Source organism: Carcharodon carcharias, chromosome 17 (assembly GCF_017639515.1).
Source record: "Carcharodon carcharias isolate sCarCar2 chromosome 17, sCarCar2.pri, whole genome shotgun sequence".
NCBI classification, from domain to species: Eukaryota; Metazoa; Chordata; class Chondrichthyes; order Lamniformes; family Lamnidae; genus Carcharodon; species Carcharodon carcharias.
The window spans coordinates 100,262,505-100,276,980 of NC_054483.1; the positions used below are offsets into that span (position 1 = coordinate 100,262,505).

The 14,476-nt window shown below is 47.7% G+C and overlaps 1 protein-coding gene across 1 annotated transcript; it reads right to left on the reverse strand.

Annotated features, from left to right (window-relative positions):
* Nucleotides 1-664: 664 nt before the first annotated feature.
* tlx1 (T cell leukemia homeobox 1) lies at nucleotides 665-13,940 on the reverse strand. Its single transcript, XM_041210240.1, has 3 exons — nucleotides 13,481-13,940; nucleotides 10,707-10,944; nucleotides 665-887 (listed from the first exon to the last, which is right to left on the reverse strand). The coding sequence occupies exons 1-3, from the start codon at nucleotides 13,938-13,940 to the stop codon at nucleotides 665-667; spliced, it is 921 nt and encodes a 306-aa protein (XP_041066174.1).
* Between the last annotated feature and the right edge of the window lie 536 nt (nucleotides 13,941-14,476).

Sequence of the window (14,476 nt, forward strand, 5' to 3'; positions counted from 1 at the left end):
TATCTGTCTGCCTGCGTCTGTATATGGGTAGCTGTCTGTCTGTATCTGTTGATGGTTACCTGTCTGCCTGCGTCTGTATATGGGTAGCTGTCTATTTGTATCTGTCGATGGGTACCTATCTGCCTGTGTCTGTCTATGGGTAGCTGTCTGTCTGTGTCTGCATATCTGTCTCAGTGTCTGTCTGTGTCGGTCTCGGTGTCTGTGTCTGTCTGTAGGTTTCTGTCTGTACCTGTGACTGTCTCTGCCTAGCTATCTGGCTCTATCTGTGTGTCTAGAAATCTGACTCTGTGTCTGTCGGAGTCTTGGTGTTTCTGTCTCTAGGTCTCTGTTTTTGTAGCATTTGAAAGTCTCCCTTTCTTGGCCGGTTGAGTTAATGTAGGGAGTTCTGGGTTTCCCGAATAGCCGCCTTGGCCGCACCCCCCAAATTGCCTTTGTAACGAGCACCGGGAGGCCGGGGCCCCAGCCGGAGCCCGGCCGGGAAGTGCCAGCGGGGGGTGTATCAGAGGGAAGGTCTGGAGCTGGGAACTGTGCCCTCCCGGCAGCCGCGGGCGCTGCGTTTTGCCGGAGGTTTTCTGTCTCTGAGCGTCTCTCCGCCGCAACACTAACAAAAAGGAGAAATCCGGTTGTTTTCTTTCTCTGGGACTCCCAAGATTTGCAGAGCCTGTTATTCACAGGACGAGGCCACGGAGGTGACAGAGGCGATCTTGGTGCTGTCGTCAGACCACGGCTGCAGGTTTTGCAGGGCGTACAGGGATGAGTTGTGCAGGCAGATGGGATCGGGCTGGATGGGTTGGCTCAGGGACTTCTGGAAAGCTTCTTGCTGAAGTTGCATCAGGATGCGGTTAGCTTGCTGTCGCTCCGCCTCTCTCTCCTCCGCTGTCTGCCGCCTTGTTCAAAAACGGCCCGAGAGAACCAACAAAGTAAAAGCAGAGAGAAAGAGAGAGAGAGAGAGACGATCAGTCAACACACCTTCCCTGAGGAGCAGCCGCATCCCAATCTATCTTACAGTGGTCAGTGTGGGGAAACCAGCCCCTTCAAAAGGCCACCCCATCCCTTACAGAGAAATCAGCTTAAACACCGAGCGCTGGAATTCTCTCTCTCAGCTTCTCCCATCTCCTCCGAGCAGACACTCCATTAAACCTATCCTAACATCTCCCTATGTGACTGCGTCAAATCTCTCATCACGCTCCTGCGGGGGTACTTTGGGGCCGTGTTACTGTGTCAAAGGCGCTACATAAATGCAAAAGCTGATTTTGAAAATGCCTCAGTTGATGCTGGTCCTCTGGACATCCCACCGGAACTCCCCGCCCCACCCCTCAGCAGGAGAGTAACTCTGGCTGCACTTTGGGGCGTATCAGGGAAAGCTGGTGACACCTATTAAAGCACAGGGCGGGGAGGGACGATATGTTACAGGTGCTGAAAACACAAGATTAAATTATAAATTCACAGAATCTTACAGCCATTCGCTCATAGTGTCTGTGACAGCTCTGTGAAAGCGCTGTCCAATTAATCCCACCTCCACCACCCCCCACTCCTACCTCATAGCGAATGTCTCCTTTTCAAGTATTTCTCCAATTCCTCTTTTCAAAGTTCCAACTGAACCTGCTTCCACCCTCCCAGGCAGCGCCTTCCAGCTCACAACAAAATCTTATCTCCTCCTTTGGCTCTTTTACCGATTCTCTTCAACCTGTGCCCCTTTGGTTACCGACCCTCCTGACACTGGAAACACTTTCTCCTGAATTACTCTATCTTTCATGGTTTTGAAATATATTTGAATTAGATTTTAGGTTTAATTATATTAATGGCCCCTCCTCGGTTTGAGTGGGTTCTGCAGAGACCCAGTCTCACCCCCAAACAGGAAACTCTAAACCTCCTCCTCATTTTAATTCCATCATCAGCCATGGTTAACTCTCTATTGGACAATCGGCTGTCGGACGTGGACCAATAGCCTCTCTCCAAACCGACCGACCCCCCCCACCCCCCCCCCACCCCCCCAACCGCCCCAGCACCTCAGCCCACATCCCAACCCCCAGGGAGTGGAATAACTAAAAATACTGAACATCTGGGAATTGACGGCATTTCAGGCAGCAAAGACGGGGAATTGGGTGTCATTCCATCTTCCAGACCCAGACTCTCCTTCAGGCTCTGGCCAATGAGCAGGAGTTAATAAGGGCGATGACCAGGTGGCGGGGAGAAAGGAAAGATAAAGACACGGGAAAACACGTAGAAGGAGGTGTGACGTGCTTGGAATGGCGAGCAGGAGATGATTCAATAACGGGTTGTTATACGAACAGGGAACACCAAACAACAACAACTTGTATTTATATAGCGCCTTCCAAGCTGTAAAACATCCCATAGTGCTTACAGGAGTGTGGTCAAACAAAACACACTGAGCCACATAAGGAGAGATTAGGTCAGATGAACAAAAGCTCGGTCCAAGAGGTGGGTTTTAAAGAACATCTGAAAGGGTGAAAGTGAGGTAGAGAGACAGAGAGATTGGGGGGGGGGGGGGGGGGGGGGGGGGGGGGGGTGGTGGGTGGTGGGTGCAGAATTCCAGGGTTTAGGGCTCAGGCAGCTGAACACATGGCCACCAGTGGGGAGTGATTAAAATTGGCAATATTCAAGAGGGCGGAATTAATGGAATGCAGATATCATGGAGAGTGTATGACTGGAAGATAATCCACAGATAGGGGGAGGTGAGGCCTTGAAGGGATTCCAATGCAAGGATGAGAATTTTAAATTTGAAGCATTGGTGAACTGTAGCCAGTAAAGTTCAGGGAGGACAGATCCGCACAGAGGGAGTGTGGAGAGTCACAGGGAATGTGCAGAAAGGGAAGTACAGAAGAAGACAAATTTGACAAGGTTCCAGTGGAAAATGGGAAGCAATCGGCAGCAAGCTGTGGATGTAATAATGTAGTGTTGGCGACATCCTACCCAGTCCCTTCCTCATCCAACCATCCTTCACTAGCGCTGGCTGCTGGGGAGAGAGATTGGGAGAGGTGGGCCAGGTCTGAAATGAAAAGTAAATATCAGGAATCACAGAATGACACAGCACAGAAAGAAGCTATTTGGCCCATCTTTGAAGAGCTATCCAATTAGTCCCACTCCCTGTCTTTTTCCCAATAACCCTACAAGTTGTTTCCCTTCAAATATTTATCCATTTCCCTCTTGAAAGTTATTATTGAATCTGTACCCTCTGTCCTTTCCTGTGTAAAGGTGTTTCACTATATATCACTTCTGCTTCTTAAGATTGGACGATTCTGAAGCATTGAGTAGAGGATGAGATGATGTCCCTTGAGCTTGTGTTCAGCTTCACTGGGACATTGGAGAAGCTTGAAGGCAGAGCTGGTGAGGAGAGTTGAAATGGTGAGTGAGAGCGAGTACTTGTAAAAAAATGGGAGCTTCCACCAACATGATTCTCAATCTACCGTTCATTTGGCCAATGTAATGGAGACCCCAGGAACTGTCAAATAATGCCAATGATTTCTCTTTATTTTCATCTTCTTTCTTGTTGATTAAACTAATGTTTATCAGGAATTTAACTCCCCGCCCCAGAAACAAACCATTACATTGTTAGTGTGATTGCTAAACTGTCCTTATCCAAAGACTCACAGAATTCTTGGATACAGGGTGAGTCTACATGGGAAAATAGAACAGAAGAGCCAAGCACAGGGACACAGACTCTCCCACACAAAGAGACAGAAATCCTCACACGCGAAGGAACAGCAACTGTCAAATACAAAAGGCAAGAGACCTTACAGATAGACAGACACACACACCCACAGAATCACAGACATACATACACACACACACACACACACAAACAACCACAGAGTCACAGACACACACACACACACACAAAGGGACAGAGAGCCTCACAGACAGACACAGAGATGCAGACACACAGGAATGGAGAGCATCACAGACACACACACAAACACACAGAGTCACAGATACACACACCCCCACAGAGTCACAGACACACACACACAACCACACACCCACATACACACACATGCATGCATATACACACACACACTTACACATACACAAACACACACATGTGCATACACACATGACAGAGATCTTCACACATACAGGGACAGAGAACATCACAGACAATACACAGACACAGACACACACACACACAAACACACAGTCACACACCCACACCCACAGTCACAGACATACACACACACATAAGCACTCACACAGAGCCACACATAAACACACACAGAGCCACACACCCACAAACACACCTACATACACACACACAGGGACAAAGAATCCCTTATGCACAGGGACAAATTACTTTCGCTACCTGTTCATTTGTTTAAGTGATTTGTGTACAAGGACATCAAAATCTATTTGCTGCTCCACAGTTTCTAGTTTCTCACCATTAATAAAATAAGCTGACCTGCCTTTCTCCAACCCAAAGTGGATGACCTGGCATTCTTCCACATTGGATTCCATTGTTTCCAGTTTTGTACATTCACTTAATCTATCTCTGTCACTTTGCAACTCGCTGGCCCGATCTACACAACACACTGTCACTTTGAACTTAGTGTCATCTGCATATTTGGATATCCAACTCTCCATTTCCATCCAAGTCATTAACAAGCACAGTGAAAAGCTGGGGCCCCAGAACAGTTCCCTGGGAAAGCATCAACTGTCACAACCACCAATCACAGTACGTACCCTTTACCCTTGCACTCTGTGTCCTACCACCCCCTCCCCCCATTACCAATCCACATCACAAGGTTATCTCCAACTCATGTTCTTTCACTTTCTCTAGTGTGGATTATTATCAAATATCAAAAACCTTATCATGATGTCCAGCTGCCTGAAGGCATTGCATAGTGCAAAGGCTATGTGCCCTGACAATATTCCAGCAATAATACAGAAAACTTACGCTCCGGAACTTGCCGCACCCCTAGCCAAGACACGAGGCAGGTGTCTGATGAAATATGCTCCACTTGCCTGGATGAGTGCAGCACCAACAACACTCAATAAGTTTGACACCATTCAGGACAAAGCAGCCGGTTGATTGGCACACCATCCACAAACATTCACTCCCTTTACCACCAATGCACTGTAGCAGCAGTGTGTACCATTTACAAGATGCTCTGCAGGAATTCACCAAGGCTCCTTAACATCACCTTCCAAACCCACGGCCACTACCATCTAGAAAGACAAGGGCAACAGATAGATGGGAAAAACACCACCACCTGGAAGTTCCCCTCCAAGCCACTCATCCAGACTGGCTGCTGAGTCTAAAACCAAGGGACATAATCTCAGGATAAGGGGGAGGCCATTTAAGTCTGAGATGATGAGGAATTCCTTCACTCTTCCTAACAGCATCGTGGGTGTACCTACACCACATGGACTGCAGTGGTTCAAGAAGGCAGCTCACCACCACCTTCTCAAGGGTAATTAGGAATGGGCAATAAATGCTGGCCGAGACAGCGACGCCCACGTCCCACAGAAGGATAGAGTCATAGGATACTGTAGTGCAGCACACACAGAGGCCATTCAGCCCTCTGACTCTGCACTGGTTCATTCAAAGAGAAACAGTTTGCCCTCCTCCCCAGCTCTTTCCTATGAAATATTTATCCAGTTCTCTTTCGAAAGCTACAGTTATATCTGTATCCTCCACCCTATGAACAGTGCAATTCAATCCTAACGGTTTATTGAGCAAAATGGCTTGGCCTCTTGTTACCTCTGGGTTTTTTTTGCCAGTCGGGGGCCTTTAGCTACAGACCTTTCAGCCCATTCGCGGCCGTGACGAAGGGATATCTGTAAAAATATCATTTCGCAATTGCACATGGCCGGCCTTCCCTTTTCCAGGCTGCACACGGACAGTGATACTGGCCACGCTGAGCAGGGGTAACCCTTACTGATAGCTCTGCTCTCTGAGGGTATCGCTTCCTCCCCGTGTCCCAGCACAGTTCCCATGGGAATGTCTATCCAGCAAAATCCACAGATTCCACTCCGCCCCACCCCCCTACCCCCTACCAAGTGTTTCCCCATGTTGGACTTTACTGAGTTTTAACTGGTCAGATTTAATCTGTATTACACCTCCCCAGTCTTCCAGCATTTTCCCAGTTCCAGGCGTTGGATTCCCGGCTCCTCTGGGCTCGGGTTTGGGAATTCCTGGCTCCTTTCACCCGATTCCAGCTGGCTGATCGATTTCCCTCTCCCGGTTTTCCTGGTTTCCTGGGCGGGTCTGTGCTTTCCCTCCCACCCCTGCTCCCGGCTCGGGAGCTTTACACAAAAAAAAACATTTTAGTGCCTGTTGTTTTAGTGATGCTATCGAGACAATTGACCTTTTACACTCGGGTCGTTTGACTCGTGGTAAAAGCAGACACGTTGGCAGAGCTACTGAATAACTAAACTGAATCCTCATCGAAGAGTGTGAGTGAGTGAGAGAAATAAAGAGATTGAGAGACAATAGACGGGGAGGTAGGGAGAGAGAGAGAGAGAGAGAGATAGAGAAACAAACTGATAGACGGAGATAACGAAATAAAGAGAAACAGAGCGCGGGGAAGCCAGGGGAAAATAGTCGGGAGAATATTTGCTCCGATATGTTCAATGATGATTTCCCACAACGGAAACTCCCGCTGGAGGCTGAAGTTTAACAGAAAGTGAGCGGGGAACGGGCACCAGGTCCGGCTGTGGGAGAGTGGGAGATAACACCCGCCCATAACCCCCAGACTCTCAGGCCCCCCATAACCCCCAGGCTCTCAAACACCCATAAACCCCAGACTCTCAACCGCTCCCCATAACCCCCAGGGCTCTCAACCCCCCATAACCACCAGACTCTCAACCCCCCATAACCTCCAGACTTTCAACCGCTCCCCATAACCCCCAGACTGTCAACCCCCATAACCCCCAGACTCTCAAACCCGCCACCCATTGCCCCGACTCTCAAACCCACCTCAATAACCCTCAGACTCTCAAACCCCCCAAACCCCCAGACTCTCAATCCCTCTTATAACCCCCAGACCGTCAACCCCCTCCCTCGGCAATTCGCTTCCTAGAGAAATCCCGGCTCCTCAATCACACCGCTTCAAATAACCCATTTTGTCCCGAATGTGTTCAAAGATTGCGGAAATTTTACAGGTTAATGTGAATCCGAGAGTAACAAAGAGAGAGAAAAGGAGAGAGACAGTGACAGTACGAGCGAATAACACAACTAGAAAGAGAGAGAGAGAGACGCACACAGAGAGAAACCCGGAGCCGATCGAGACTTTTATGAAGTTTATTTTTTTCATCAAATGATTTCTGGAATATTCCGGAATGGGATGGATTGGGGTCAGTTTGCAACCATCGATCAGTGAGGGTCACCCTGACAGAAAAGGACTGTCCCAGGAAGCGACGCATCCAGGAGAAATCCTAGTTATCAAATAATTCAATTCTAATTCTGGGTAAGAAGTTTAATTGATGAAACCTGTTGCCTGGAGAAGATTTTTTTCCCTCTCGGTTTCTGCGACATGTTCGCCAGGCGGAGAGAGAATGAGAGAAATGAGAGAACATTGAGTTCACCAATTTCCCCAAATTGGGAAATGTAGTTAATACAGAGGAGGACTGCTAGCAAATACAGAAAGTTATTCATAAACGTGCAGGATGGATGTGCAACCAGCAAATTAAATTCAAACTGATAGGTATGAGGTATATTTCGGTAGGAAAAATAAGGGATCACGTGGTCTTTGGAAAATAAGTGTCTAAATGGGATAGAGGAACAATAAAGTGTGAGGATACAGATACACAACTCACTAAAAGTAGCGATGCAGGTTAATAAGCCATAGAAAAACACAAAGGATCTGGGCTTCACTTCTAGAAGGATCGAACTGAAAGCAGAGAATTCATGTTGAACTTGTATCAAACCTTGTTTAGACCACACCTGAAGTACTGTGAACAGTTCTAGTCTCCATGTTATAAAAAGGATTTGGAGACACTGGAAAGGTACAAAAAAGGTTTTTTTTTTAGAGTAATACAGAACTAAGGAGTTATGGCATAACTTGTTTAATGATGGGTCTGGAACAGGCTGGAGCTCTTTTTTTTAGAAAAGGGAAGGCCGAGGTGACCTGATAATGGTCTTGAAGATTATGAAATGGTTTGCCAGGGTAGATGTGAAAAAGATGTTGCTACTTGTAGGCATGATCAGAACTAGGGGCCATAAATATAAGATAATAACTAACAAATCCAAATTTAGGAGAAACTTAACCCAGAAAGTGGTTAGGATGTGGAACTCTATCACAAGGAGTACCTGTGACGAATAACTCAAATGCATTTAAGTCGAAACTAGATAAGCACACGAGGCAGGCAGGAATGGAAGGATAGGCTGATACAGTTACTCTGACCTAATTGTATCTTATCATTTTTTAAACCATCAAGGTCAGGATTTTGCTCTACTTGACTTTGAGAGTGATAGTTATTGGTTTGACACTTGGATTATTTTCTGGAGTTTAAATACTTCATAAATGTGTCCAAATCTAATTGATTCTGCCCCAGAATCCCATAACTATTCAACCATTCTCTCCCTCACTTTCCCTCATTCTCTATTCCCCCACTTTCCCCTCCCTCTCTCCCTCCCTCTCTGCCCTCCCTCACTCTCCCCTCCCTCACTCTCCCTCCCTCTCTCCCCTCCCTCACTCTCCCCCTCTCTTATTCTCCCCTCCCTCACTCTCCCCCTCACTCCCTCTCTCTCCCCTCCCTCACTCTCCCCTCCCTCACTCTCCCCTCCCTCACTCTCCCCTCCCTCTCTCCCTTCCCTCTCCCCCTCCCTCACTCTCCTTCCCTCTCTCCCCTCCCTCACTCTCCCCTACCCCACTCTCCCCTCCCTCCCTCTCCCCCACTCTCCCCTCCCTCACTCTCCCCTCCCTCCCTCTCCCCTCCCTCACTCTCCCCTCCCTCACTCTCCCCTACCCCACTCTCCCCTCCCTCACTCTCCCCTCCCTCACTCTCCCCTCCCTCTCTCCCCTCCCTCACTCTCCCCCTCACTCTCCCCTCCCTCACTCCCCCCTCCCTCACTCTCCCCTCCTTCTCTCTCTTCCCTCACTCTCCCCCCCCTCCCGCTCTCCCTTCCCTCACTCTCCCCTCACTCCCTGATCGTTGGGTTCGTCCTCTCGCTGTTTCCCGGTTCCCGTTCTCTTGCCGGTCGGGTCCCTCTCGGTTGTGACTGGATCCGTTTCCTCCAGGCTTTGCCCGGTTTTCAGCACCTCACCCTCCGGTGGAATCACCACGAGTTCCCGGTTTAAATTCGACGAACCGGTTTGACAGAGGGCGGCTTCTCTGGGTGCAGTTCACATTGAAATGATCCGGATTCTGCTAAGCCCGCAGATGAACACAGGAGAGTGAAGAGCTCCGAGCCGGGATAATGTCGCTGGACTGGGCTCCGAGCTCACTCACTTACAGAATACCTACCAGTTACTGGGAAAAGTCACTTCCAGTTTAGTGTTAGAAACTGACTGTGAATTAACACACGTGCAGACCGACTGAGCGGGGAATTATCGGCTACAGATGCCCCCCCGGAGAGGGTGGGAATTGGGGAAAAGCTCCCTGTGACTATCCTGAAAACGATTCACCTTTACAACATTCATAAAAAAACCCAAATATGTTATTTTCCGGGGTTTGATTGACGTTAACGAGTGAACCGGTGGGAATGGCTGTAAACAAACCCCTTTTCTGTCCAATTTCAGGAAATAATCAGTCAAAGAAAATTATTCGGTAAAACTTTCCGATTTAAAGGAGAATTTGAATAGTTACAGCCGACTGCGGGAACGAATGTAGCAGATTGGGTGGGAGAGAGTAGGGGGGACATTGAGATTTTGGGAGATGGGTTTTATATAGAGAACCACATTCAGCCCACAGCTCCGATCAACTAGTTTTAGGAGATTTCTCTCCCCCCGCCTCTTCATCTCACCCCATCACCATATCCTTCTATTCCTTTCTCCCCCATTTGTTTATCCAGCTTCCCCTGTCTGTCCTATGGTGAATTTAACCACTCTGTGTGATAGTGAGTTATTAGTGACGATCTATTATTTATGACCCGGATACTTTGACTTATCCACAAATCATCTTTTATAATGTCTACCCTTCGGAATTTTATATATAAAAAAAACTCCACCAGCTCACTTCCGAGCCTGGTCTTTTCTGAGGAAGAGTTTCAGTTTGTTCAGTCTCTCCTGCTAGTTATATCCTTTCAGTTCTGGCGTCCTCCCTCTGAATCATGTTTGTACTGTCTCCACCGTCCCTATATCCTTTGTATCATATGAAGAGCCGACTGTTCACGGCATTCTCCGCCTGCTACAAGCAAGGTTTCATACAAGGTTACCATCGCTCCCCTATTTTCCAATTTTACTTCACTAGAAACCAATCTCAGGGTTTTTTTTTTAAAAATGGTTTTGTTGAGCTGCGTCAATGGTTTTAGTTATCGACACCCCCAGGCCTCTCTACTCCTCAATCCTATTTAGACTCGGTCACTTTCCGAGCACTATATTGAATTCAGCACTTCACTCCTACCTGTATTAAATCCATTTGCCAACTACATGCCCATTCTGCAAGTTTATTAATGTTTTATGGAACAGGGGTTACTGCAGAGAGAGAGGGAGACGGTGTGGAACAGGGGGCACTGGGGACAGACAGAGGTTTCATTACACTCAAACCGAGGTACAGCCTTTATTCTCTCTCTCTCTCTCTCTTACCTCCACTTGGTCCGCCGGTTCTGGAACCAGGTTTTAACTTGAGCGTCGGTCATTTTCAAAGCTTTGGCCAGGGCCGCCCTCTCGGCTGAAGCCAGGTATTTCTGCCTGTGAAACCTTTTTTCCAACTCGCAGATCTGGAGCCGAGTGAAGGAGGTCCGGGGTTTTTTCTTTTTTGGAGGGGTTCTGTTTTGATACGGGTGTCCTATCCGGCGGGTCACGGTGAAAGGAGAGAGTGTCACTGGAACACAAGCAGCAAGAGGAGATAGGTGGATGCAGAGCAGCTTCAGGGAGAGGAGGTTGGGGGGGGCGGGGGGGGGGGGTGGGTGGGAGGTGGTGAATCTTCCTCCTGTCCACACAGAGTAAAACACACACAGTCCTGGACTGGGAAGGTGAGAGGGTCAGAGAGCGGCTACATTCACAATCATTCCAGCAAACTGCTCTCCAGCCAAACTGGAATTATTGTTTGCATCAAGTAAACGGAGCTGGAGATTTAAACACGAGACAAGCCCCAGTCATTCCCCACTCCGTCTCCGTCCTAACTACCCTCATTTATCCATATCATCCTGACAATTATCAGAGAGTTTAGAGTGGGGGGGGGGGGGGGTGGCGATTGCTGATTTCTGGCTCGATGCGCTGGCGATAAATTTAACTCCTGGCGTTCACTGGCATTTGCGGGGCCGGGGAGATGGGGACTCTCAGCCGCAAATTTACAATAAATATCCCAGGCTTTGATTCAAGGGAGGTCAAAAGAGCGAAATAAATCGAGCGAGTGAGAGGAGGGTGGCGAGGGGCCAGGCAGAGAGGGAGAGATATACAGGCAGATTCAGCAAGACACAGAACAGCACCGAGAGGCATGAGGGAGTGAGGGAAACCCAGGGAAGAAAGAGAGAGAGAGTGAGGAAGATGGACAGAGTGTGAAATAAATAGAGGGAAGAGGGAACTAGAGAGAGGAGCAGACGCTGAGATGAGGGCAATGGACAGGAAGGAATAATAGAAAACTGAGTGTGAGAATTGGATAAAAAAATAAGAGACCAGGATAGAAAATAGGATTGAACAGGGAGAATTAGATAGAAAAGATAGAATGAGAGAAAAATGGGGAATTTGATAAAATGACAGGGAATTTGATAGAAAGTGGAGAGTATTTGTTCCCGTTCAGTGTCTGTAGTAAAATCCAGGGAAATCGAACACTCGGTGCGATCTCCCGGGTTCTACCGACTGGGCCAGGGTTATACTGTCAGGGTGCCTGTGAGTGCTGGCGGTGAGGGCGGTGGGGACGGTGGGGGGGACCTGTATTTAAACTAAACCCTGGCTGCAAACTCTCCAGTTGTTTGTAAGTAATTCCCGCCCGCTTCCCGGGGGTCTGTGCACTCGGTGTTTTTGGAGGGGTCGGTGGCTCGGCTGGAGACGGGGACGCGATGGCGTGACTGTCCGCAGATGTGAATCTCTTTTGAGTGGAACAGCAAAGAAGTCGAAACCTTCTGATAAAACGCTTTTCCCGCTAAAGGACACCGAGACAAACTGGTGAAGAGAGTTCTCAGAATAAGTCCAGCCTGCCCGGCTTCCCACTTATCCTGCCAGTGAGACATGCGTCCGGCTCTAACCGCTTACAATAGTGCAATTTTTACTATTGCACGTTTTTTTAAAAAAAATTGTAAAAAAAAAAGTCATTGCAAAATACTTTAAACAATATCTGTTTTCTAAATTCTACCATCAAGAAGACGGAATTAGAATTGTACAAAGTCTATTTTTAACCAACAGTTTTAGGGACAGGATTTGTCTCAACTCATAATCTCTGCATAAACCTAGCGTTAAAAATTAGTTACATTTAAAATTAATTTACGGTTGAACTTCAGAACATTTGTAAATATATTTAAATGTGCGCCAACATTATATTAATATATGTAACCTATTAACACATTTGAGATTAAAATTGTACACGCTAAATCCTCAAATACATTCGGTTTAATTTGTAAATAAACGCAAGTTATTTTTAAATAAAAATATAATTATTAATTTAGCCTCTTCCCCGCCTAAATGTTGTCGATAGGGAAACGTTTCTCTCACGGATTTTAGTTAAAGTTCCTGCCGTCTAGTTTTCAGAACCGCGTTAGCCGATTACCAGAGAAGATTGAAATTAAAACCAAACCGCCCTGCAATTGGAAGAATTCGTTCGGATTTAAATGGATTGACCTTCTGGGAGAGGGGATTCGCGGTATCCTGGTCGCTGGGCAGGATTTAATATTAAGGAGTGAGTTGTTTAATTCGGTAGAGGAAGGGTTTGAATCCGGTGAGGGTAGTGACGATTAAGGAATATTTTCCAAGCGGTAAAGACTCGGACCCGCGCCTTCCGGCCCTCAAGTCCAATTCTTCATATCTTTTTAAAAAGAACTTCTTATAATCACAGTTTAACCGTTTCTTCACAAAGGGAGAACGAAATAAAGCAGTTAGAGCCTTATAGAAATAGCTTAAATATCGGAAAGAGATTTATTAACGGACCCAACGTTATTAATAAGAGGGAATTTATAAAGGTGGGTTACATTGAGATGAAGTTGCAGAGACACGGTCAGTTCTGGTTTCCATTAAGATCGGTGAATAAACAGCAGATTATTCCAGAGATTTGAGAGGTATTTTGAATTACGAAGAATTTAATGAAAGGGAAAGTTAAAAGTTGATTTGAGTGGTGACTCGAAGCTGTGGGACCCATCCCTCCCTCTCTGCCTTCCTCCCTCTCCCCACCCCACTCTCCCTGTGTCTCTCTCACTTTCTGCACTCACCTGAGAATCTATCCTTGGTGTATCTCCTGTTACTTTCCATCCAAGGGAAGGTTAGGTTGCTCAGGTTGCTATTGGAGTTGGGCACGGCTGCCACTCCAGTGCCCATAGGCTGATGCACCCCAGTGGTGATGGGCCGATGGGCCGGTACTCTGATCACACCCGCGGGGTTTAAGCCGTTATTGTTCATGGCCAGGTTGACCCCGTACGGGCCCGCCAGCGGGGCCAGGCTGCAGGCGTTATTATAGCCGCCCCCGCCGCCGTTGTTACTGTAGTTCACGGCCATGTTGCTGTAGTTACCGCCCACCATACATCCCAGGCCATAGTCCACATCCTGGAGTCGGGAATTCGGGATCATGCAGCCCCCTTGATCCGGATTGTTCAAGATCTGGTCTATTCCAAAGCTAATGGGTTCGTGCTGGGAGTGGGTGTGATGAGCGGCATGGGCCCCTATGTGATCCATTCTGAGGGGGGTGAAGGGGGGTGGGGGGTGGGGGAAACAATGGTTTGATGATGTTTGAGGCGTTTCCGAGTCACCAACCGAGCTCCCCAATCTCTTAAGCAAAAAAAAAATGCTTGAATTCTGCCGCTCCTTCCCCTCGTGGAAGCTGGCGAGGCCCGACTGCACAGAATCTCAGAATCAAACTCCAGCTCAAAGCATCAATCACTGCGGGGCAACAACTGGCAAGCAGGATGCATCGTGCATTGGTGGGCTGGGTCCATCATCATTGGCTCAGAACTGAGTGACAGAGAGAGAGAGGGGAGGGGGCGGCTTGACAATAAAGCAGGGCAGCAAAGAGATGGCGAGTCCTAACCTTATAAAGTCAAGTTACAAATTCACGCAAAAAGGCGCCTCGGATTCTCAAATTATTTATTACAATATCCCGTAATGAAATCACTCTCAATAGTCAGGGAGAAGCGGGTAATATTTTATCATCGAATATTCTCAGTGGAAAACTCTGCTCCACAAACAAATCTCTTCATATATCAGAATTTATA

Excerpts from the sequence above, each read along its gene's own strand:
- tlx1 (XM_041210240.1), bottom strand. The coding sequence starts at position 13,940 with ATGGATCACATAGGGGCCCATGCCGCTCATCACACCCACTCCCAGCAC. Across the intron at positions 10,945-13,480 it reads CACCAAGGATAGATTCTCAG|TGACACTCTCTCCTTTCACC; the intron begins GTGAGTGCAGAA and ends CTTGTGTTCCAG. Across the intron at positions 888-10,706 it reads AACCGGCGGACCAAGTGGAG|GCGGCAGACAGCGGAGGAGA; the intron begins GTAAGAGAGAGA and ends TTTTTGAACAAG.